Source organism: Mesoplodon densirostris, chromosome 10, assembly GCF_025265405.1.
Source record: "Mesoplodon densirostris isolate mMesDen1 chromosome 10, mMesDen1 primary haplotype, whole genome shotgun sequence".
Classification (NCBI taxonomy): Eukaryota; Metazoa; Chordata; class Mammalia; order Artiodactyla; family Ziphiidae; genus Mesoplodon; species Mesoplodon densirostris.
The window spans coordinates 52,547,313-52,573,140 of record NC_082670.1 but is presented as its reverse complement, the minus strand read 5'-3'; the positions used below and the strand labels follow the sequence as shown (position 1 = coordinate 52,573,140).

General features: G+C 37.7%; 1 protein-coding gene across 1 annotated transcript in view; it reads left to right on the top strand.

Moving 5' to 3' along the window:
* Positions 1-25,828, top strand: part of NEK10 (NIMA related kinase 10) — a 290,867-nt gene that overhangs the window by 64,897 nt on the left and 200,142 nt on the right. The window contains exons 10-23 of the mRNA XM_060109508.1: positions 784-851; positions 2,453-2,532; positions 3,917-4,003; positions 6,658-6,882; positions 9,717-9,856; positions 10,503-10,564; positions 12,012-12,089; positions 14,181-14,245; positions 15,564-15,666; positions 15,759-15,887; positions 16,403-16,540; positions 19,485-19,530; positions 21,517-21,638; positions 21,781-21,883. Coding sequence (XP_059965491.1) covers positions 784-851; positions 2,453-2,532; positions 3,917-4,003; positions 6,658-6,882; positions 9,717-9,856; positions 10,503-10,564; positions 12,012-12,089; positions 14,181-14,245; positions 15,564-15,666; positions 15,759-15,887; positions 16,403-16,540; positions 19,485-19,530; positions 21,517-21,638; positions 21,781-21,883 — 1,446 coding nt within the window. The remainder of the gene's footprint in view (positions 1-783; positions 852-2,452; positions 2,533-3,916; positions 4,004-6,657; positions 6,883-9,716; positions 9,857-10,502; positions 10,565-12,011; positions 12,090-14,180; positions 14,246-15,563; positions 15,667-15,758; positions 15,888-16,402; positions 16,541-19,484; positions 19,531-21,516; positions 21,639-21,780; positions 21,884-25,828) is intronic.

Below are 25,828 nucleotides of genomic sequence, written 5' to 3'. Positions count from 1 at the left end.
AAAGATTTTCATTGAGCACAAGCTTAGTTTATTTAGTGCAAGAGACACTTCCTTCCATAAAAGCAAATTTTGGTAAAAATATTTTTTGCCTCCTTCGATTTCTATTAAAATGTCAGAGACTATTCATTTTTCATCTATAAAATTGGGGTAATAACAATACCCATTTCCAAAGCTTCTCTTTTTGGAAGTTCTTCCCAGCCCACCTTCCGTGCTCTCTGGATTTGATGAGTGTGCACTCCTGCTCTCTGGATTTGATGAGTGTGCGCACTCCTGCTCTCGTGCGAGTGAGCCCACATTCTTTGTGTGCACAGGACAGGACCTTAATTCTCAGTTCCAGAGAGAGAGGAATCTGTGGTGAGCCTCAGGCACCAGGAAGTTTCTGTGAGGCCAGCCGTTACCCTCCACTGAGGAACCTTGCTAAGTCCATCACATGAAATCTTTATGGGGACGATCTTTGAAGAATAGGTTTCACTTTGAACTTGTAATGATATTAAGGAACTCATTCAACTTTAAGTGGAAGGGAAGATTTAATTTTCTTGCTATCTCCAAATTTTATTATTATAATAGTAATATATAATAAATACTAGTTGGGCTTGAAATGTGATTCTTGAAGTAAAAAAAAATCAACCCTGTCCCTCCTCCCTCCATTGTCCTTTTTCTGTGGCCTGTGTTCCCATTTGTCCTTCCTTTGCTTGCCCATCAGTACTTGAGACCTGAGGCTCTATGAGCACTGACCCCCTTTAAGCTTCAAATCCCTCGTTGAGATATTCCATTCTTTTATAGATATTTTTCAAAAACTTGCTGCTGTCAAAGACCAAAGAGAATGGGTCACCACAAGCAGAGCCCACAAGGTGAGTGGTCCCAGAAGGAGTTCCTGCTTCAGCTTCATTTGGTGGTGGTTCACATGCTAGAGTCCAGAGCCCTTGTGGTCAAGCCACGTGTAATTATTATTCTCAAGCCTGCTAACCTAGCCTAAAATTGCCAATCTCTGCTAACCCGCCTAAGGAGTAAATATAGAAACAGCAAATAAAGGTTTTCTGAAACTTTTTTCTTTTTTCTATGTCATTTAATTCTTTATTGCTTAATCAACTAAGTTTATTGCTTAATTTAAATGTTGCTTGTAAAACCTTGACTATATATAAACTGACCCTGGGTGTGTGTTTACAAATAAATAAATAAATACATATATATGTATGTATACATATAAATACATTCCATTTGGCACATGAGGTTATATTAGTTTGAACCATGTGAAATTACCCTGGTGTGTAGGTCAATTTCATATGGTTTTACTTCATAATAAGATGGTTTAGTATTATAAGCCTATGGGTCAAATACATATTTCAAGTTGAATGAATGCAGGTCTAATCAAAACAGACTACATTTATATTTACAGCAAAACTATTTAGCTGGTAGCTGCCTAGAGCCAGGTTTCAATAATTTGTTGAGTTTTTACATCCCAGGAAGCCACTTCCCAGCATATATTAGAGCAAAGTTGCCTAAAATGTGTTAACACATGCTGCTCATTTTATGGGGGGGGGGTGATTCTTAGTGATAATACAGGTCAACATTTTTTATTTCAATAGCTATATATTTCACTGATATCACTTAGAATTTGAAGAACATTTTTGAGTAGCATTAAGGTGTTAAGGGTGGACATGACAAAAATTGTGAAATGATATATCAGTGACTGGATTTCGGGAAACATTATGTTAGAAGACATAAAGGAAACAGTGGAAAAAGAAAAAGAGGAAGGGATCTGAGAAACAAAGATAATAATAGCTCCATAGAAAATGCATGAGATCATAAAGGGGAAAAACCCACATAACAGAAACCCAAAATCAGCCTAGTAGTTGTTATACAGGTCACAGCTCTGGTCTGAAGTATGTTTGGGTGTGTGCTTTGGGGGACCCTGAGTTCTAAAAATGTAGAGGGAAAATACGTAAATTTGTAGTAATGGGAATCCTGAGAAGGTGACTGATAAGATATAGATGACTCCCAACTCAGTGATGTTACTCAGAAATTTGAGAGGCAAATGGATTGTCTGGTAGTGTTAACATATCTTGCTTAGTTTGGGAAAAAAAGACAGTCTTCAACATTTTGTTGAAAAAGTACTTTCATAATTTGGAAAGTGCCTGCCACAATGCCAATGCCCAACTCAGAATGAGTGCTCAGTGACTGGTCGCTACCAGGAGAAGACAGAGAACAGACAGCGTGGGCACCTGGAAGTAGAGGGCCATGTATCTTGGTCCCTTTGCTTCTTGTCCTGGGCAAGGAATGCTTACAAGGAACTCGTCTGAAGAGGGGGTGGATGCCTGCCCCTTAAGAACTGGGGATCGTGAATGTTTAACAAATTTTGAGGTTAAGCCTCTATGATCTTTAGAAGGAAACATACTGTTCAAGAAGCTTGTAGTACTTACATAATTAAACCTTATTTTACTTCATTTTTCAGACATTAGTAAGTTTACTCAGTGCCCGAGATACTAATGTTCTGTTGGGTGCCCTTCTGGCTCTGGCTAGTTTAGCTGAAAGGTGAGTGCATTTTAATAAGTTCTGCTGCTTTAGCAACTCAGATGGAAGAAATGCAAAATAGATCAGTTTCTCTATTTATTTTGTCATCTACTTAGTTAAAATTTGTGAAAAATAAACGTGAAGTACCATAACTATACTGAAGAGGATCCGGGATGGAAAAGCATCATTTGGAATTTAAGTTGGAGCAGCAAAGCAGTTTAAAAATTTCTTTTTTTTTTCTTGACTAGAAATATTTACCTAGTCTTTTCATCCAACCCTCACTTACTTCTACTTTCAAATTTACACAATATGTCTTGGACAGTTGAATCTCCCTGACTTGTTTTCTTCATTCTCTCCCCTATATATATTTTAACATTTTCAAACATTTTTGCCCTTTAAAAAATTCTAGATAACCCCTATAGATGTTATGATTATTTTAAAGATGTTTTTATACCAGTAAGTGGATCACTGCTTTTTTGTTTTTTAGGTTTTTTTCCAACTTAATTGAGGACTAATGGACAAATATAATTTTACATATTTAAAGTGTACAACATAATGATTTGATACACATATATACTGTGGAATGATTACCAAGATCAAGATAATTAATACATCCATCACCTCTCATAGTTAACTCTTTTTTTTTGGTTTTGTGACGAGAACATGTAAGATCTCTCAGCAACTTTCAAGTGCACGACCCCATATTATTAACTGTAGTTGCCGTGCTGCACATTGGATCCTTAGTGCTCACTCTTCTTATAATTGAAAGTTTGTACCCTTTAACCTACATCTCCCTGTTTCCCCCTACTTCCAGCCCCTAGTAAACACCCTCCATTCTATTCTGTTTCTGTGTAGTCGGTTTTGTTTGTTTATTTTAGATTCCACATATAAGTGATACCGTATGGTAGTTGCCCTTCTCTGTTTGGCTTATTTCATTTAACAGATTGTTCTCTAGGTTCATCCATATTGTCACAAATGACAGGATTCTTTATGGCTGAACAATATTCAATTATGGATATATAATTATATTCAATTATAACTATATATAAATATTCAACTATATATATAAATATGTATATCACATTTTCTTTATCCACTTCATCTATCAAAGGACATGTAGGTCATTTCTATATCTTAGCTATTGTGAGTAATGCTGATCATTGCTTTTTTGTGAGCAGCATATGATTCCCTTTCTCCAAAGGGAATCATGTTATCATCATACTGTTATTAAACATATTTAAATTTATGACATATAATACTTATTGAATGTTGGAGTTTAATGTAGCCCTGCCCCATAGAGCTACATTTTGTTTCTCCTCCTGAGATAATATGAGGGCTAAGATATTAAATACGTGGATATGGTAAAATACATTTTTCATAGTTACTAATACTTTTCAATTTGTAGTCCAGAATGTAGGGAGAAAATAAGTGAACTCAACATTGTAGAAAATCTGCTGATGATTTTACATGAATATGACTTGCTTTCCAAAAGGTAGGATTGCTAACAGGGGAAAATGACAATGTCTGACATTTAATGAAAATGATTATTATTATTTTACTTATGTTATTTACATTGTTAACTGAATATCATGAGTCAACTTGGCATTTATCTTCTATTTAAGTTTATATAAAGTAACCAGTAGCAAAGAGATATATCGATTTATCTTTGGTCCTGCTTTACTTCTAGAACTGGTCATAGATTTGAAATATGTAAATCTCATGATTACATCTTTAATATTTTTTTATTACATTTATTTACATCCTGTCTCCTTAAGGAAAGAAACTCTGAGGTGACTCTACTTTCAGTAATTTCAGATTGTGTGTTGAATAAGTGATTAGATTCCTAAAATCTATTTTGCTTAAGGCAAAATAAGATAGCTACTTATTAAGTAAACATTAAGATAGCTACTTATTAAGTAAACATTAAGATAGCTACTGACTTATTTAATGACCAAAACAGAATCTAGAGTAAAATGAACTCATTTCACTTGAACTACATATTGCCCTAAAAACTTACTGTATCCAGATATTTATTAGGTTACCTGCATCATATGATATTTAATCAAATAAGTCATAATTTTCTAAAGAGGCAAAATAGTTAACAGAAATCCCAAGCAATAAAACACTGACATTTAACTCATAGTAAATCCCTTGAATTCTTCGTCTAAGCCAATTTAACCCTCTTTTACAAACTATACTTAGACTTGGTTGTCTGAATTGATTCACCCAATAGCCTCTGCACAGGTGTTGGAAAACCAAAGATGAATAAGATATGGTTACATGGTGTAGGAGAGGGGCAGACACACAAATCATCAGTTTCACCACAGCATTGTAGGTGGTGTGGTTAGTGGAGGCACAGGATGGATACCCTGGGGGCATGGAGCAGCACCTCCAATCAGAGCGAGGGGTCATGCCAAGTCTCCTAAAAGAAGGAGCAGTTGTCTAGGCAGAGGAAGAGAGCAAGTGAAAACAGAATATGCTCCCACCTGGAGGCCTGCAGTGGTGTGTGAGAGAGGAGTGTGCATGGGTGGGAGCAGCTACAGCAGAGTGCAGGAGGGAGGGTGCCAGAAAACTAGTTAGATAGTTGGTGATAAGTTAGAAATAGAGCTAATTTTGGCCAGGCCTTCTACATGCCAGGCCCTGTTCTAAGCACTTTTGTGTTTTAACTTGTTTGATCTACAATTCTCTTTCCGTATTTTATAGATGAGATACCTTCAGCAAGGTCATGATGGGCTCTTTGTGCCTATAGTGTGGTTTTTATCATGAACATTATGGAGACTCACAGATTTTAATCATGATCAGATTGATTTTGTGGGGACAGTTATTCTGATTGCACTGTGTGGGGTGTGGAATTTAGCCACACAATGAGATCCACTTAGAACAAGGAGGGAATGTTTGGTGTAGAAAGTTTGAGAAGGTGAAGAGTACTGTCTACCAAAGAACATATGTCGGAGCATAAAAGTTTGGGAGGGAGAGGAGCCATGGAAAATTAGCTCAGGGAAAGGAATTGTGAAGCAGGATAAGAATGGGAATATTGGAGAGGAGGGTGACAGAGAAGCTTATATCTGGAACATAATCGAGGCTCACAAGGATGGAGGGGCAGTGGGTTTAGCTAGCTGCAGGACGCACAGAAGAATTAACCCCAGTGCTTGCCCAGGAAACAGGGGACACCAAAGGCTCTCCACTGGTTGGAGAAGAAGGGAGTGTCTTGGAGGATTCCCAGTCTTTGGCTTGGAAATTGAAAAGACTGTGGTGTCCTGAGTCCAGATCGGGGACATAAGTGGAAGGGCTGATTTGGGGAGGAGGATAATGACTGAGTTTAGAAACAGTGGGGTGAGTGCCTGTGGAACAGTTAAGTGACTGCTGGAAACTCTATAGGTTGGGAGTGTTGCTTGGGCTGAGATCACAGTGCCAGGGTAGAGGGAGTATTTGAAGCCATAGGAATAAATAACACCATCCAGGAAGAGTGTTCAGAGTGTGAGCCTGGAGGATTCAGGACAGCTCTATGAAATGTCTATAATCATAATGTTTCAGAGCTTAGTTTAACCTTATGTCTTATGCCATCATTATCTTTATTTTACTCTCCAGATATTCACTTTGCATTTAATTTCCCTGGATCATAGTGTTTTTGCCATCAGGTATTAATGTCTTATTTTTGCAATCACATAGTAAGTTTCTGAAGACTAGGATAAAGCTTTTATATTTCTTTTGTCTTGAGCATAATGCAGGTCCCATTGTATGTACTTGATGCCTACTTGCTCATCAGTAGGTTTTTAGCCAGACCAATGGGGATACCATGAGGATATGACTTAGATAGTGGTCCAGAAACTATGACCTGCAGGCTAAATTTGGCTCCCTGCTTGTTTTTGTGAATAAAGATTTATTGGCACACAGCCACGCCCGCTGGTTTTTGTGTGCTGTCTGTGGCTGCTTTTGCATATGTTGGCATGGCTGGGTAGTCATGACAGAGACTGTATGGCCCATAGAGCTGCAAACACTTGGCTGTGATCCAGCCCTCTACAGAGAACATGTGCTGACTGTGACATAGAGCCTGTTAGCGTGACCGTCCGTGCGTGTCGGCAGCTCTGTGTGAATCAAGTCAAGCCACCACTGAGCTGAGTCTCCCCTCCCGCCCATCCCTCGCAGGCTGGCGGCTGAACTGCTGCGCCTGCTCTGTGCTGAGCGCCAGGTGAGAGAGCAGGTGAAGCTCTACGAGGGGGTCCCCATCCTCCTCAGCTTGCTGCACTCAGACCACCTACAGCTGCTGTGGAGCGTCGTCTGGATCCTGGTTCAGATTTGTGAGGACCCTGAGACCTGTGTGGAAATTCACATTTGGGGAGGCATAAAGCATCTTCTTCATATTTTACGAGGGTGAGTCAGAGCAGGCTTTGGCCTGCTTCACTCTGGCTGTTGAAGGCTGGGGTCTCAGCTGTTCAAGGGCAGGGTGGGCATGTGCTCAGCTGGCTCCCTCCCATTCTTTGGTCATTCATGTTCTACAGAGTCATTTTTACTTGTTGCACACAGTAAAAATCAATGTCAGGAGCGTTCATCTTTTCAGCTCCTTGGGGCCCTGACATATTTATCTTTGAATCACCAGCCTGCATTAAAGGAACGGATGTATGATCCTTAGTTAAAATAGGAGGAAATATGGTTATTCAAATGATTCCATGTTACTGACCCTGGTCCAGTTGCTCCTCTTTTCTCTCTAATCTCCGTGGCAGTGCTCTGAGGTGGGTTAACACCTTGTTGTCTCTCTTTTAAAAGTAGAATCTGGGGCTTCCCTGGTGGCGCAGTGGTTTAGAGTCCGCCTGCCAATACAGGGGACGCGGGTTCATGCCCCGGTCCAGGAAGATCCCGCATGCCATGGAGCGGCTGGGCCTGTGAGCTATGGCCGCTGAGCCTGTGCGTCCGGAGCCTGTGCTCCGCAATGGGAGAGGCCACAACAGTGAGAGGCCCGTGTACCACAAAAAAAAAAAAAAAAAAAAAAAAAAAGTATCTGGTGGCATTCAAATCCATGAATCTGGGGAAGGAATGGCTTGTTAAAATAGTTTCAAACTGAAATTCTCGAATTATGTTGCAAAAACTATAACAATAACAAAAATAGTAGATATGGTATGTATTACATGTATTGAAGCATTGAATAACAATATTACTGGTACCACCAATGGGAAGGATGTATTACCTAAAATTATTATAGAGCACAATTCATCCCCCTAGGTGCTGAATCAAAATTGAAAAGGTTTATATCTGCCTGGAAAAAGATCACATTTATCTGTAGTATGTAAATAAAGTTCATTCTAATAAAAGCAGAGTAACATCAATTTTAATATGACTTGTTATCAAATCAATATTATTCAGACTTTGTGCTTGTTGTGCCTGATAACTTGATATTGTGGAGCTATGTGTCATCAGCTCCATTCTCTGAAGGAACTTTCCAAAGCATAAGAACAGACTAGAGATATGAGTAGTGGCTTTGTTAACAATTTCTATCATTACCAAAACCAAAGAAATAATGTGTAGACTGTTGACAATCTACTTGCTTTTATGAATATCACATAAAATCTCAAGTACTTTAAAGTATAAATTATAAATCTTTCATTAGTATTGTGGCATAATGAGCTAGCCCCACAGTCAAAGTAATTATGATTGCAAAGGTGTTTTTCCACTTGAGTTTATAGGATGATGACGATGATGGTGTTGGTTATTTTTGGTCCATCATACGTATTACAGTGGCCGTGGGTAGCCCTCGTGGAGGGCAGCTATTTTCTTGATGATAAAATTAAATTATATAATAGTTAAGCAGTACCTCAAGGGCAAAACCTGCCTTTTGACCACATAGAACTGAGTTTAATATAAGGTACTAGTTTTCCTCTTTTGCTCAAGCCATAACCATTCTTGATAGAAGAGTTCTTTCACATCTAAAGAGTAATTTTCCCAGTCCACTCCTATGGTACAATGTTATAAATCTCTTCCCTGGGAAGAAGATGTATGTCAATACTTATTCTATGTTAAATATGGCTCAGTGCTCTGGGAGAATTTATTACCCCAGCTGGGTAAACAATATCCTTTCAGAGCTGGGCTGCCTGGAGCTGGTACAAGGGGTGAGGTTGCCAGGTTGTCTGCTGGCTTGAGTATGAACAGGCTCTGTTGTCAAGGTGGTTTTTAGGAAATCTGTTCATGCCCATTCACCTTCAGTCCCAAACTCAAAGGCAGTTACTAAAAGGTTACATACTCTTGATCAAGTAGAGAGATCCCTAAAATTAAAGTTTTAACATAATTAAAGATCATTGACTGTGACTATTCCATTACCTTCCCTATGCTCCCCAAAAGAAGGGCAGAGGGCCCAGATGACACAGGAGGGAGGTCAGGGAGACTCCATCCACCTTGTTTGGGCATATAGAAATCTACATAGAGCTGCTGCCATAAAAGTAAATGCATGAAAAAACATAGCAACCATGTAAAACAGAAGGGAAGAAAGCAGATAAAGACAGACGAATGATCTATTGTGGAAGATGTTGCACTAAGTAAACAGAAAAACAAATGCTTTATTTTATCAAAGACATTAAACAGAACATGAAGTTTATGAAATGAGATTAAAGGTGAGATGATAGGATAGTAAAAAGGAGAACAGAATGATTGTGAAGCTGGGAAAGAAGACGAGGACTGAACAACATGCAGAGACTGAGTACCAGAAAGAATGTGGAGTTAGTGAAAGGAAAGGCACGCTTGAAAACTTACACATGATGCAGAGGAGGAAGACAAGGAATAAGAGCAACGTAAAATGAAGGATATGGCCTGCAGAAGATGGGTTTTCAACACGTGGATAATTGATATCCCTAAGGTAGAGAATAAAACAAAAGGAAATTTTGGAAAGCCTCAATGATCTAATAGAAGAGAACTTGACTAAAATAAAAGAAGATTGGAATTTAATGAAAAAAGACGAAACTCAGAATGATGAAGACTGAGATGTGTTCAAGTAAATGGCAGAAGAATAGAGTTCAAAACAAAGGCAGCCATGTGAAAAATAGAGAGATGACTCCTATCTCACACTTCACACAAAAATCATGTCTGAGTGGATTGGAAGGTCACACAGGAGAAAACTTTATGACCTGGGGGAGGCAAAGATTTATAAAACGGGAATCAGAAAGCACTGACCATGAACTACCATTGATAAATTGGTCTGTGCATTAACTTTTCTTTTTCAGGGACAGAAATTTAGTTTCTGATCGTTCGTCCATTGGAAGCCTGTCTAGTGCCAAAGCGGCAGGCCGAATCCAGCAGCTTCATTTGTCAGAAAATTTAAGCCCTCGGGAAATACAAGAAAATACATTCTCTCTTCAAGCAGGTATTTATATCATATTATTATGTTTTATTATTTGATACTGTTTAACCTTGTATTATTCTATTATAAAATTATAATGATAATATTAATTAGGCCCAATTTATAACTTAAAGAATGTGAAGTTAAATCCATGTGGATGCCTGAAACTTCTTGGTACCAGTGTTGGACTTGCAGGTTAAAGACACCCCAAACTTTCCTCTGCTTGCCAAGTTCTGTGGCCTAACCTGTTAGCCCTCTAAAGTAGTTCATACTCGGATTATAAGGGTTAATTTGGATAATATATTTAAAGTACGCACTATTTATCTGACCATTGTCCATGTACACTGAGCACGTGCTCCACACCGGGCACATGTTGGGTATGGGGCTGACGGTGCCTGCCCCCCGTCCCCACTCCATGCACAGGGGGGTGCATTAGGGGTGCCCCACAGGCTGCCGTGGGGTGTGCATGCACGTGAGCTACATGAAGAGGAGAGGTACCAGCCAGCACAACTCAGGTGCCTTTCTCCCAGAGACGTGCCAGAAGGAAAATTAGGGTTTTCTGAGGGATGGCTCTGCCAACAAAATTCTCTGAGGCAGGGAGCGAGAGTGCTGATGGGCAAGTGCCGCCATGGCCACGACAGACACGGCATTTTTGTGGTTTTCGTTGCAGCCTGCTGTGCGGCCCTCACGGAACTGGTGCTTGACGACACCAACGCCCACCAGGTGGTTCAGGTGAGAGGGCGGGGTGCCAGGACCTGTCACGATGGAGGAAACCCACCTCAGGTGACACCTGTATCCTGGAACATGGGTTAAAAATATTGTAATATGTCTTATTTAACATGTAGAATTCCATTTTATATTCTTGTCCTTCCTCTTTTAACTCAGCTTAAAAAGAACTGCCATGTAGGTAATTGATGGTGTTTATTCCCTATATTATGTGCAGTCCACTTCATTTTCTTTATCTTTTTTTAAAAGCTATGCTGAATTGTTTTAATTTATTTGTTTTAATTCCTATGGCACATAGGACACCATGAGTTAAGGATAGCAGTCACTTTAAGAGGACACGAAGTTATTTAGCTAGAGGTGATTGAAACACACCAAACAAAATATTTATTGCCAGGAAACTGATTTCACAAAGCACACAAAGCATAATTCATTAACCAATTCACTACATATACAGTCATGTGTGTGTGTGTATGTGAATAAACACATTTGTATACAACCCTTGTATGTGTTTCTATTATAAAAGTTATTTCCTGCTTGTTGAAGTTTACAGAAAAAACTTTTTTTTTGCTCAATACATCAACTTAAGAATACATAAATTCATAAAGTTAGTAAAGGATCAGGTCAGCAGTGATCAGAGTCCCTGGGGAAGCTCAGCAGGTCAGGGTGGCTGCTGAGGCAGGGGGAGGCTCAGTCCTGTTATCATTGCTTGCTGTCTTGGCCTCTGGAAAAATATTTAGCCTAAGTTTTGACTTTGTCATGTATAAAACAAGGAAATTACAGACTAATTCACAGAACAGCTATGAAGACTAAATGTAGTAAGGCAGGTAAAGATCTTCACAGTCATAATATAAGTGCCCACATAGAGTAGAGTTCAGTAAATTATGTATTTAATAGATAATAAAAAATGTAGCAATAAGGTAATACTTTTTATTCATTCCGCCATGTCTGTATTTGTATTAGAATAAGGCTAGAAAGATGTTAACAGTTTATACAAATAACTTTCATTTTTTAAAATCTATTATTTTTCTCTTATTTTTCTATTTTCTTTTCTATACTAGTTTATCTACATGTATTATTTAATTAACAAAAAATAAAGGGAGAAATATTTCATAATTAGGTATTTAAAATGCAAAATATAAAGACATTTGGATCCCTTTACTCTGCCCCTTTTTTTGCCCCCTACTCTTTGTTTTTAAATTATTTAAATCACTTTTAATTGATATACTTTGCTATTTATAATCTTTAACGACAGTTAAGATTTTATGATGTGGTTATAGTCTTTGATGTTTAAAAGTATTACACTGACATTTTTAGTATTGTCCTGTAATATTTACTCCTGATTCCAATATTATATTAACATTTCTTCTTTAATATTGTTCCTTCCTTCTTTATGCTGTGTATCTCCATGGCATTGTTGCAGGTCACTGATAACATGGCATTTTTATTCTTCCAGGAAAATGGTGTATATACAATAGCAAAATTAATTTTACGAAATAAACAAAAGAATGCAGCAAAAACTAATCTATTACAGGTAATAAACATATCCATTATTCTTTAATATCAAGTTACTGGAATCTGGGGAAATTTTGGTAATATAATCTATGATTTTTAGAATTTTTAGGTTAGCACGGGTCCCCTGTACTGACCAAGAGGGAAAAATATCTGGTGAGGGAGGCTGGCATGGAAACAAATGCTATTAAAACAATGTAGAAGGCTTAACAGTAGTTTCTCTGTAGGGAATTGGGTGATTTTATTTAGATATTTCTTTGCTTATCTATAAGTTCTATGTTTTAAAAACATTGCTTGTGTATCAGAAAATAACACTAAGGGGAAAATTATGTGCCATCTTTAAGCATGGACCACAGTCAGTAGCATTTCACCTTTACAAAGGCAAACCTGTAAAATGGATCTTGATGGATGAGATGGTGCTGGTCAGGTGAGTAAAGGGATAGAAGTGGGCACCCATGATATCTGCTCCAGGGCGGACGGGCATCCGCACAGAGAGAAGAGCGTGGACAAAGCACGGGAGCCTGGCAGCTTAGAGTGTGCTTAGGCTGCTCAGTGGGGTGGGTGTGGGGTGTGGGGCAGAGGGAGTGCCTTAGGACAGCGGTCCCCAACCTTTTTGGCACCAGAGACTGGTTTTGTGGAAGACACGTTTTCCATGGACGGGGGCGGGCGTGGGGGCAGAATTCAGGCAGTAATGTGAGCGATGGGGAGTGATGGGGAGCGGCAGATGAAGCTTTGCTCGCTTACCTGCTGCTCACCTTCTGCTGTGCGACCCAGTTCCTAACAGGCCACGGACTGGTACCGGTCCATGGTCCAGGCGTTGGGGACCCCTGCCTTAGGAGATGAGGCCTGGAAGGTAAGAAGGGGCCACATTATGCAGGGTCCTATGTGCTTTTTTGAAGAGTGGACACCAGGGGGCAAGTGTCCCCAAAGACACTGGCATGATAAAATCAATTTAAAGTAAGCCTTTGTAGTAGCTGCAGCTTATCTTTGTTTCAAGTTGTTAGAACAGGAAGTAAAAAACAATGTTTGCCTTCAATCTGATTTAAGAGCTTTCAGCCAGAATGATGGTCAAACCTAGCACAGAATATTTGGTGATATCTATGGGCTGGCAGGCAGAGATTTTGGAGAGCTACCACTGAGAACACACAGGCGTGGGACTTACTTCTCTAGTACAGCACTGATGCATGACACTGTGCTGGAACATGGTAAAGTACACTCCCTCCTGCACATGCATTCTGTTAAGCCAGTACAGGCTTTTAAAGAATATGTATGGAAATTCTTTCGAGGCACATGCATGTTCCTCACTTCTCGCAGTCTCCACTTCTTTCTCACCAGTCTCCTTCATGTGGTCTTGTTATCTGCCTGGCTTCTCCAGACAGTTTTGTTTGTGACCCTTCTATATTCAGATCACTAATTTCATGAAATGATTCCAGATTCGAATTCAGCAGACCCTGGTCACCCCAATGGTGGCCTATTGTACAGATACAGCTGCAAGCCTGGGGCTCTCTCTTTTTTTCTCAGCACTGCAAAACGTCCAGTGTTTATTTTCCTTTGTTAAAGTCTCACAGGCCTCTTTCTGAGTGTTCTCAGGAGTTACTGTAGATGGTTCTATCTGGGGGAATGCTTTAGACCTTACTCAAGAGACCAATTTGTCAAGTTTGAGTCCAGTGTGCCTGTGGCTATTTTTATATGTCATTATTTCTAGTGTTTATTTTCTCAGAGAAACTATATAAATATTGAGGCGTACATAGCAGGCTAGAAAGAAAATAAACCTTGAGCTCCTGGAAATCTTGGGACATTTGGTTTTCTCGGTGTAGGAGTTTTATTTCTTGTCTCTCTGCTCCTTCTGTACTTTCTAGAAAGGAACTAATGACAGGCACTGAGTGAAACAAGGCCCAGATCCCTAGCCTTCCACAACGCAATTGCTTTTTAAACATGAGAACTGGCCCAGGTGTTGATGTTGTCTGTTTTCAGTTACAAGCTGTGGCTCCCACAGAGACCAGCCACACTCACCAAAAAGCCACGTTAATGTTCACTTCATGATCATGCTATCCTGAAAATGTTTTACTTTGTTCAGCTACCATTTGAGAATCACATATCCTTTTATTTCCAGTGTTATGCATTCAGAGCCTTGAGGTTTCTCTTCAGTATGGAAAGAAACAGACCACTCTTTAAAAGGTATGAGCTTAGAGAAATTTAAGTGATCAGTGATCATTAGAGTCAACTGTTTTCATGTACCTGATTTAGATGCAAACAGTAAGAGAAGAAAGAGTCAGTATGCAAAACATGTGTCTTCAGATTTCTTAAAATCCACAGATAATACTGAGCAGCCCTAGTGATATCTTAACACTGAAAATTCACAAAATCATGAGGAAAGCACATGAATCACATCAACACAACTCTTTTAATTACATGTAACTGCTATGGTTTTTAGTTTTTCTCTCTTTTTAAAGACATTAACATTTTTAATGGATGAAATAAAAATATCTGCTTGTTTTTGCCCATTCAGAAATGTCCAAAGTTGATCTAGTCATTTCCTTTTAGTCAATAGAAAAGAAAGTATTTGTCTGGATGTCCTTAACAGGATAGGAACCCATTTGAAGGGGAGGAGGCTGGATGTTCCTGGATCAGAAGGTTGTGTGGTGAGCATGACAGAAAAACCACCGCCTTGGGAAGCAGACAGACCTACAGGTGTGGTCTACGTGCCATAGAGGTGGCAGGTTAGCCAAATCGTAGGCCCAAGTTCTTACTAGAATTTTATTGATAAGGCAAAATGGAAATAAAATCTTGAGTTAATATAACATCTTTTGTTTGGAAGAATGGGGCATTTTATGTTTTTATTTTATTTCTATATAACAGTTGAATTTACGGGAAGAAAAGGAAGTATTTGTTATTCATTATAAACTTTCATTTCAAGGCCCTAAATCATCCACATCAGTGGACTTAAAGATTTTAATAAACCTAAACCCTTGAAGCCAGTAGCTTGGAAATGATGCATAAATCTCTTCATTTTTTTAATTCACCTGTATTTTAATTTTATTTTCATGAGGACTAAATCAAATGGTATTTGTGAAAGTGCTCTGTGCTCAGTAAACACCCAATAAACATTCATTCCTAGTATGTTTAATACTACACCCCCAAATGTCTTACAAATAAGATTTTTGTAAAATCTGTATCATATCTTATTGTAGCAAAAAACATATAACCTGACATCTACCCTCTTAAATTTTTGTGTGCAGTACAGTGTTATTAACTATAAGCACAGTGTCATACAGTAGATCTCTGGAACTTTCCTTTCCAATTGTTTTTCCTTACCTCTTAAGAACTGTGTCTCTAGTTTATTTTCGTGAGATAAGTTGGTGAGTATTATTTTCTCCCATTTGTTGGCAGTGTATTTAATGTAATTAACCTATAAGTGAGCCAGGTCCAAAAGGGAAGGAACGGGCCAGAGTTTCCAACTCCTATAGGAAGCATGTGTGTGTATTTTTCTCTGTAGACTTTTCCCCACCGACCTGTTTGAGATCTTCATTGACATAGGACATTATGTTCGTGATATCAGTGCTTATGAAGAATTAGTATCAAAGTTGAATTTATTAGTGGTAAGTCTTGAGCTTTAAATATTTTGTCAGGCTGCTATGCAGTTAGGATGCATTTATCATAGCAACCCATTTCCTTTTCATTTTTTGGTTAGGAGGATGAACTGAAGCAAATTGCTGAAAATATTGAAAGCATTAATCAGAATAAAGCTCCTTCGAAATATATAGGCAACTATGCAGTTTTGGATCATCTTGGAAGTGGAGCTTTTGGCTGTGTTTACAAGGTGGCCTTGCCCTTGAACAACATTTCCGATGTTCCCAAACAAACTGCATGTCTCCCTGCACACCCACACACAAGTGAATTGGAGCCCTCGTCAGTGAACAAATAGATATAAAAATTAGAATGATTGTTTCTGTACAGCAGATAGCTGCACTGATGTTGTCTTACCTTAGCTCTCAGCTCTAGAAATTGGTCACTGACCTTTGAAGACAAAAGCTGTCACTAATCTCTCACACAAATAGTCAAAATGGCTTGTCCCAATGCATGACACATTCTCCAAGTTCACACCAGTGTTTCTGTATTTACCCAGTAAAATCCTATGAAATATTGCAGACTGACCCAGGATATACCAATTTTTTTGAGGTGAGCTTAGTGTAAATACAAATTTACTTTTTAAAGATATATGACTTATTTAGATGACTTGGCTTAATCATGTGACCTTATTAATCTAATCACTTTCTTCCCCTCTCTACTCCCAAACCATTCTTGTTTTTTTTTTTTTTGTCTCCTTTATTTTAGGTTAGAAAGCGTAGTGGTCAAAATCTTTTAGCAATGAAAGAAGTCAATTTACATAACCCAGCATTTGGAAAAGATAAAAAAGATCGAGACAGCAGTGTAAGGAATATTGTTTCTGAATTAACCATAATTAAAGAGCAGGTAAATGCTTTTGTTTATGAAGACGGTTTCTTAAATAAATGTCATCAAAAAAAGTAGAATTCATGTGCTGTTCTTGTCCATGCTATGTAAGAACTGGTTCTGTTTAATATAATTGGCATCGAGGTGATATCAAATCACCGGGTTTTCTCCTAAGGCTTGACATTGAACCATAGACATAACTATATCAGGGCCAGGGATGCAGAATAATTGAGTTCACAGCACAGAGAGTATTATATCGGAGAAAGCATATTCGTTTCCTTCTTATTATATTGTAGAATATTTGGTTACTTTGTTACATGCATAAGAATATGACTAAGACTTCCCTGACTTTTGTCAAATGGAACCAAGTTGTTAACGTTCCTCAAATATGGCTTATGTAATCTAAAATGTGAATTTTCAAGATGGGTTTTTATTTATTGACATGAACAAAACATTCTAACATAATGTTCACAACTCATGTATCATTATGAAGGTTTGTTTCAGGAGAAAGAATAAACATGTCAGAGAGAAATGAGAATTCTTTTTGTGATCAAAGAACAAACACATTGGTTTCTTTTTCAACTTTATTTATTTATACATTCATTATGAATACTGTCTATAACTCCTGGAGAGACCTATCAGTTCATGGCTCTTTGTTTTCAAATAGTTAAATTTGCATAGCATCTGTGCTGGGACATAAAGAACCATAAATATGATGATCTTTATTCATTGAAATCTCTAGTTCCACTCCAATTTATAATTTACAGTAAATATCATTAATAGGTTGTTTTATAGTTGACTTTTATGTACAAAGAGATTAGATTTTGTAAAGTTAGTGTTTGCTCATATTCCAACACTCTAGCCTTGGGCAGTGTGCTCTTTCATAGCACAAGGCTAGAGCATGGCTTTTGCCCTAGGCTGGTCTAGTATCTTCATTTGAACCCAAATCTGGATGTAGTCCTGGCCAGTGAGCTAGGTCTAGAATATGGTTCTATTGCTTACCTAGTTCCATATTGTTTAAAATCTGCTGGCCATTTGCTAGTTGATGAGGTAGACTATTGGTTTTAGTATATTTTCTAAGAAAAGAAAGTGTCAGGGTGGGGCCATATAAGAGGCCTCTGCTTGAACTTTGAGGGAACTCAAAATTGTAGAACTGTGCTTGCACCATGGGCTTAAACCAAGGAAAGGACAGTAAATTGAGGTCAAAAAGGAGGAGGTAATGGCAGACAGAAGTGAGGGAAATGGGACTAGAAAGGGAGAGTGTATTTGTTAATATTAAGACTAAGCTGCAGTAACAAAGAAGCCCCAAAGTGTGTGGGCTTGAAGGAGAGGTCTCACCGTGCAATGGGTTTTGTCTTCCTGTCAGTCCAGGGTGTGGTGCTCTGCTCCATGAGGTCACACAGGGATGCCCACTCTTTCTCTCCCGTTGCACCTGCCAAGGCACATTTATATCCGCTGGTGCACCCGGTGTTTTGGGTTCAGACACAGGATTCCCCTCACACTCCACTGGGGAGAACTGAGTGATGAGCCCCTTGAGGCTGCGAGAGAGGCTGAGAGGTGTGATCTGTGGTGGGGAAGCACGTCCTGCTACAAGTCGATGGATTGGAGGAGTGTGAGAGCAGATTTTTGGTGGACAACCAGTGGACTCTCCTTCAAAAGAAGGCAAGAAGAAAGGCCAGAAAGAGATGCAAGCCATTTATGATGTACCAGTGACTATTCTGAGATAAAACAAATTTCAGTTTACTTAGAAACTCAAATTGTAAATAAACAACCACAAAAATTTAGTATTCTTGTAGAAAATTATTATGTTATTAAAAAAATAGAATTTCCATGTTACATTCTGAGGTAAACTATGCCAAAGAGAAATTGTTGCTCTCTTTGGTGCCTGGACACTTTTTGTTGAGGTATAATTGACATATGACTGCATATTAGTTTCAGGTGTACAACATGATGATTCAGTATTTGTATGTATTGTGACATGATCACCATAGTCAGTCCAGTTAACATCTACCACATGTAGTTACACATTTTTTCCTTGTGATAAGAACTTTTAGATGGCAAGGAAGACCTTATTCAGGACCACTGCAATAGAAGTCAAACTATTAGAGTAGAGGAGAGAGATTGAACTCAACTCTGAACACAACAGGGATGGCTGGGGATTTACACCCAAAAGGCAGGGCTAGGGGAGTCAAAGAATGGAAAGTTACTAAGAGGAATTTGGTTAGTTATCAGGTTGGGGGAAGAAAAACTTGATTAGATAACAAAGATGGGGGGATGAGGAACTTGATTGGATATCCAGAGGGCAGAGATGCTCACTAAACTGGCTTAGCAAGATTCTTGCTGAAGCCAGGCAGGCCAAGGAGGAGGCCTGGTCCAGAGAAGGACTCTGAGGAGCCTGACTTAAGTTTGTTCAAGGAGGGAGTCCTTGGCAATTATTATTATTATTTTAATGGAGTTAATAACTCTTAGATTATTTCAGTTTCAAACTAATAATTTTGGAGAGCATAGAAAGACACTAGTCGTGTAGATAGACACAGTGTATATAAACATTTAAGTGTCGGGGAGGTTAAGAGCGTAGGTATATGTGTTCAAAATTAATTGCTTCACTTCAGTTTTCTCCTCTATGCAATCTGTGTGTGATGTTGGAATAGGAAGTGTTAAATGAATTCTTAAGATAGCTTCCAGTTCTACAGTCCTCTAGTTTAATTAGTGATAAAGCACAATCAGTTTTCAATTCTATTTGGTAAGGCTATATGGGAGATTGCTATTTTCAGAACAGTTTTGTGAGCAGCAAATAAAAAGAATCCTGAAAAATTAGATGATATCTTAAAATGCTTTGTTTTATAAATAAATATAAATATGATGATTTCTTTGTTGTTTTCAAGTATGAAATCCAACTAAATTGTCTGTGAAAACAAGTTTATATTTTGAAGTAGTATAATGTTTGTTATTTATTTTCTTATAGCTTTATCATCCCAATGTTGTACGCTATTACAAAACATTTCTGGAAAGTAAGTGTGAGTTTCCATGATATTTCTAATAATGTATCTATGTTAGTTACATATTTTTATTTTAGAATGTTACAAAATAAGCTTAGTCAACTATTTTCTCTACCTTTTTTGTTGTCTATATGACAGTGGATGACATTGTGCATCACTTTCTTGATCAGTGAAACACTGATAATCAATGATCAAAAGATACTTATAAAATTCTTAGATCCCTATATGTAAGACTGCATGAACAAACCAAAATAATAATTATTGCTATTTTCATATACAAAAAGCCCATAGTAGTATCAGGAGAAAAGAAAACTAAAGGTTGGTAGCTTCTTTAAGAGAAAATGACATTTTTTTGTCATCTTTAAGAAAAAATGACATTTTCCACCCCCCAAATAAATTGGGTCTAGGTTTTTTGAGATTTCTTTTTCTTCAAGTTCAGGTAATTGCCACAAGATGGCAATGGAGCCCGGACTGATTCTGCGTCATCATTGGGATGATGGAATATAGAATCAAATCTTGAGGTGAAACCAAACTCAGTCACTTGTTTTAAAAAAATAGGACATTTGACTGAAGTAATATACTTATTAATAGACCTTATGTGCTTCACCTGTGAAATTTCAAAATAACTCTCCTTTAAAGGGGCTTCCTTGCTGCCTCTTTGTCAGTGCTATTGTTATGCAAACCTGTTGTGTACTTTGGCATGTTATGATTTTACCCATCTCCCTTCCTCTGGTTGACTCAGAGGAACTCAGTGCTGAAACTCTTCAGTAAATCCTGCCCACTTGGCCATTTGTTCTTGATATTAGAATAATTTCCCATAATTTAGTGCATATCCCATCATAAAGAGATCTAGACTAGCTTCTGACTTGTACTGAAGTGACACAACTTGTCTTAATTTAAAAACAAAATAACCTGACTTCTTCCAAAAAGAATTGGCAGTGGCTTAAAAATACATAAGATAAAATAGATTAAGAAATCATGATAAAAGGAAATAAAAGGTGAGAAAATTAATGCTAGAGGCAAGATTAGTACATACAGTAAATATTTCTTGGGATTATGAAGAATTGGAAACAATATATGTGTCAATCTTTAGGAGAATGATTAAATAAATTATGATACATCTGTATTGTGGAATACAATGTAACCAACAGAAAGAATGGCGTGGGTCTGTGTGTACTGACGAACATATAAGAATGTTGAATGAAAAAAGTATAAGTTGCAGAATATGTATGGTGTGGCTTCATTTTTGTAAATGTTGTATATATACATATTTTACATACATCCAAAACATTACAAAAGATACATATCACATACTGTTGTTAATAGTTACATATTGACTTTGGAGGAGAAAGTAGAATTTACTTCTGTTTCTTGGCATCCAAAGCAAAGAGACAAACTCAGTCAGTTATGTGAGGTTCCTGGGATCCATGAGCTGAAAGCTGGAGAAGGCCAGCTTTCTCAGCTCTTGAGCTGGCATCACAGAAATTTCCATCATGGATGGTATATCCAGTGGGGTCATTGCTAAACCACGGTACGATTTCATTGTAAAATACTGTAAGGTAAATCTACGAGACTGAAGAACAGTGCAAGTTAATGTCTGAATGTCTGGCTTGATTTAAGGGTAAATTTTAGACCATTGAGAGGAAAGCTGGGTTTACCTGTTCTTCAGGGAATCCTCCACGACTTGGGATCATTTACTTGCTCTCTTTGGTGCCTCTCAACCCTTCCACATCCTGGAGTACATAGAAAATGAGAAAATTTGCCAGCGTAAACTTATGCTAGGAGGTTGCCTGTAGCTGAAAGAGACTGTTGCTGGGCTCCAGTTGTCCCCAAGACCCCCTCACCCCCAGCCCCTCCAGAGCTGATTGGGTCCCTGTCTCTAACTCTTTTGTGTTGTGCCCTGAACACCCATTGGGAAACTTGGATTCTAATTCATAAGTTTTTTCAAAATGTCTATATTGAATTTATTTCTATTACATTTTCTTGTTTTTTATATAGCTGATAGGTTGTACATAGTTATGGAGCTTATAGAAGGGGACCCTCTTGGAGAACATTTCAGTTCTTTGAAGGAAAAACAACATCATTTTGCTGAAGAGAGACTATGGAAGATATTTATACAGGTATCTTTTATCTTCATTAACTTTTTCTATGAAACAGTGAAGTTCTGAGCTGATTTCCTAGAGTTGTGTGTAGTGATCATGAGTGGCTGTCTATCTGTATATATCGGGGAAATAACATTTGTTTGTTCTTTGCTGTTTGAAGCTGTGCCTAGCTCTTCGGTACTTACACAAGGAGAAGAGGATCATCCATAGAGACCTGACGCCAAACAACATTATGTTGGGGGATAAGGACAGAGTAACAGTTAGTAAGTATAAAAATCTGAAAATTTTCAACTTGAGAGTCTCAATATTATTCTAAGCCAGAATTGTTAGATAGAACTTTCTGCACTGAATGGCATGTTCTCTGTCTGCACTGTCTGGTATGGCAGCCACTGGCCACATGTGGCTATCAGGCACTTGAAACGTGTCTGATAGCCTATGTGCTTGAGGATATGAATTTTAAATTCTATCAAATTTTAGTTAATTTAAATATCCCTATGTGACTAGTGGATACTGTATTGGACAGTGACTAGTGTAGTTCTTGATGACTGAGTTGTATTTTGCCTGTATGAGGGAATAAAATACTCTTAGGTTGCTTGGGCATTTAATTCCTAAATCAATGGTTTCTAGGTTTTTTTCCTTTCTGTAGAACACTTCATCAACAAAGCCTTTTAGAACCACCACATGAGCACATTGTTGAACTATTTTAATATAGTCTGTGATATATGGGTGACAAATGTACATATCAAGGGCTGTAAAAAATCCAGGCATTTGTATACTTCAACATTTTCACTTTTTATCACAATATTTTCAACTGTAGCAGGTAAGTTGTCTAATTATTAATCATAATTTAAAATGAACTTTTTAGCTTAGAGAGATATGTTAGCTTTCTCCTGCCCTCTTCACTCACAAACACTTAAGTTACTCCCATGGACTATTAATGGTTTGCCAACTGTAAGTAGGGAGACATCTCTAAATCAGTGGTCTGCAAATATTTGTGATCATGAAATTCCATTAGTAAATTCTTTTGATAATACACTGCCAGTATATCAATATATATGCTTATTTATGAATTCTGTACACATATCACTGTATAATTATTCTATAGTACATACAGTCAACAGAAATAAAATATAAAGGGGTACATTAAAATTCAAAATAGGGGTGTTGATATTTTTCACCCCACCCCCACCCCCCAGTGGATTGCCTTAGGCACCCAGCTTTGGAGGCCACTGCCCTAAATTTTATTGATGTGAAAGACATTTGACAATATTTTAAAGCAGAGTTTCTTAGTTTTGGAAGAATCTGATTCCTCATGAAGGCAATTCCAAACGTATACATTTACCCATAACCACATCCTCAGTAATAACGATTAGATTCACTGTCCAGATTTTTTAGAGTAGAACATGTTATATCAGTTTAAAAAATAAAAAATATCCTAAAACAGAAGTTTTATTGATAACCTTCAATGCAAAGTTACTTGGAAATATTTCAAGCCAGTGCTTTGTGAAATGTGAGATGAGACCAAATAATTGTGACTCTTCATCTCAGATACACATTTGCTTAATCATTAGAAGTTAATCATAAGCTTTTTACTTTTTTTACTTTTTATAAATTACTTGTGTTTCCTTAAGAATATTTACTATTTATATGCTTGTAGATATTTTAATTTATAAGTTAATAAGGATTATTATAAATTGTGTGTTTGAATTTCATAGCAAACAGTATATATACTTTTAAATAGTATTAAATAGATTTGTTTAATAGTTTAATAGATCTGTTTAATCCTTCTAAGATGACTATTCAGTTCATATTTTCTGAGTAATAGCCAACCCCGCATTCCATTTTCTTACTAAGATTAGCTGCAGTCATTTCCTTTGGTTACATTTAAATACAGTGAGATTAATCTTTTATTGTAGTAGCCTGATTTATTTTCTTTCTAAACTTATTTTAAGTAATTTTAATATTTATTTTATTTAACCAGTAGCACACATAAAAATGGTTTACAAAATAAAACAGTGCTAAAAATCTTTTAAAGAAAAGCCTACCTCTTTGCAACCCCCAGTTCCATTTCCCTAAAACAACCACTTTTCAGTCTTTTTAGTTCTTTCTTCTGGTATCTGGCTTTCCATTGTGATAGATGAAGATTCAGTTTTCTTATTTTTTCTTCATCCCCATCTGCCATTCTGCAATACAGTTATAGCACAATTTGGGGTTAAATCAGCATTCAGTATTTACATTATTACTACTGTGTAATTATTGTTCAATATTGATTACCTCTCCTTCCTTATAGACCTTTTGTTTTTTCTAGAGTTAATAATTGCCTTCTTGTTTATTTTCCTAGTTTTCTGTGTACCTTTTATTTCTTCTCCCCAAATCTTCTAAAAGGATTATAAAAGCCCTCTGTGTACCATTTCCACATGGTCAAACATGACAGTTACTCTCAGTTTTTTTTTTTTTTCCTGGCCACCCATTTCCTATACCTCTTTGCTGTAATGTAGACTGGGTTTGACTTTAGGTCTGCTTCACAGCCACTGTCCTGGAACTTTCGTGCTCCTTTTTTTTTTTTTTTTAATTTGGCCACACCGTGTGGCTTGTGGGATCTCAGTTCCCTGACCAGGGATTGAACCTGTGCTACCACAGTGAAAGCACAAAATCCTAACCACTGGACCACCAGGGAATTCCCATGCTCCTTTTCTGATCAGAATCTCTATTTCCTACATCCTGTCTCTTTCTCTTTCTTTTTAAACTCCTCTATTTTGCCAAAGTGTATCTTCTAGTACTTTCCTAAGAAAGAGTGCTTTGGAAGTTATAATTTTTACTTTAAAACATTTTTTTCTTATTTAGAAATTTTTGAGGTATAAGTGATATATAACATTATATTAGTTTCAGTTGAACAACATAATGATTTGATATTTGTATACACTGGAGCCTGCAGGCAGTTGGGTGGAGCTGGGTCTTGGTGTCTAGATGGAGACCTCTGGGAGAGCTCATGTTAATTAATATTCCCTGGGGCCAGGAATTCTCTGGTGGCCCAGTGTCCTGGACTCCCACCCCAGAGGCTCAGGCCTGACCCATGGCCAGGGAACAAAGACCCCACAGGGCAAGTGGAGCAGAAAAAAAAAAAAAGGAAAAGAAAACAAACAAAACACAAGACAAATGATAAAAACAGACCAACAAAGAAAAAAAAAAAAGAAAGAAAACTTAAAACAAGAGAACAACCAAACAAAACAACCCAAAAGTGAAAACGAACAATAAAAACAAAACTAACAAAAACAAAAAGCAAAAACAAAAGCAGAAAACAAACTAAAAAAAAAGCAAAGAAAACATAAAACACAAAAAAAGATCAAAAATGTTTATATCTAAAAACAAAACAAAGAACAAAAACAAGAAAAAACCCACAAAATAACAAAAAGTAAAGTAAAAGTAGAAAATAAAAAATATATTAAAAAATGTTTATAAAGAAAAGAAAAAATAAATAAAAACAATAACAACAACAGAACAAAACAAAAAATAACAGTAATAATAATATTTTCCTGGGGCCTCAGCTATTAGTGTCCTTACCCCCACCATGAGCCACAGCCAACCCCACCTCCCCAGGAGGCCTTCCAATACCTCTAGGTAGGTCTCTGGACCCACTATGGGCACTGTGGGGCCAGCTCAGCCTCTGACTTGGCCCGACTCCTATGTGTACTTGCCCCCAAAGTCCACAGCTACTAGAGCTAGACTGGTCTCAGTTGTGGGAACACTCATTGTCTCTTAGATATTCCATAGACACAGGGTTTACCAAGCTGATCACGAGGATTTAATCCACAGCTTGTGAAGCTGCACTGAGAGATTTCCATTCCTCTTCCTTAGTCGCACCGGCCCTGGGGCTCAGCTTTGGTTTTGGCCTCACCTCTGCATGTGGGCTGCCCTCAGGCATCTGTTCCCTGCCCAGGCAAGAGAGAATGAAAGCAGCAGCTGATTGGAGCACACTTGCTCACTCAGGCCAGGGAGGAATAAGGCTGTCACAACTGGAGTGTGTGAGAAGTGCCTCTGTTGTTTTCTTTTGGGGGGTTATTTGTTTGGTTTTTACTGTCCACATATAAGTGAGATTATGCAGTATGTCTTTGACTTATTTCACTTAGTATAATGCCTTCATGGTCCATCCATGTTACTGCAAATGGCAAGATTTCATTCTTTTTTATGGCTGAATCATATATGTATGT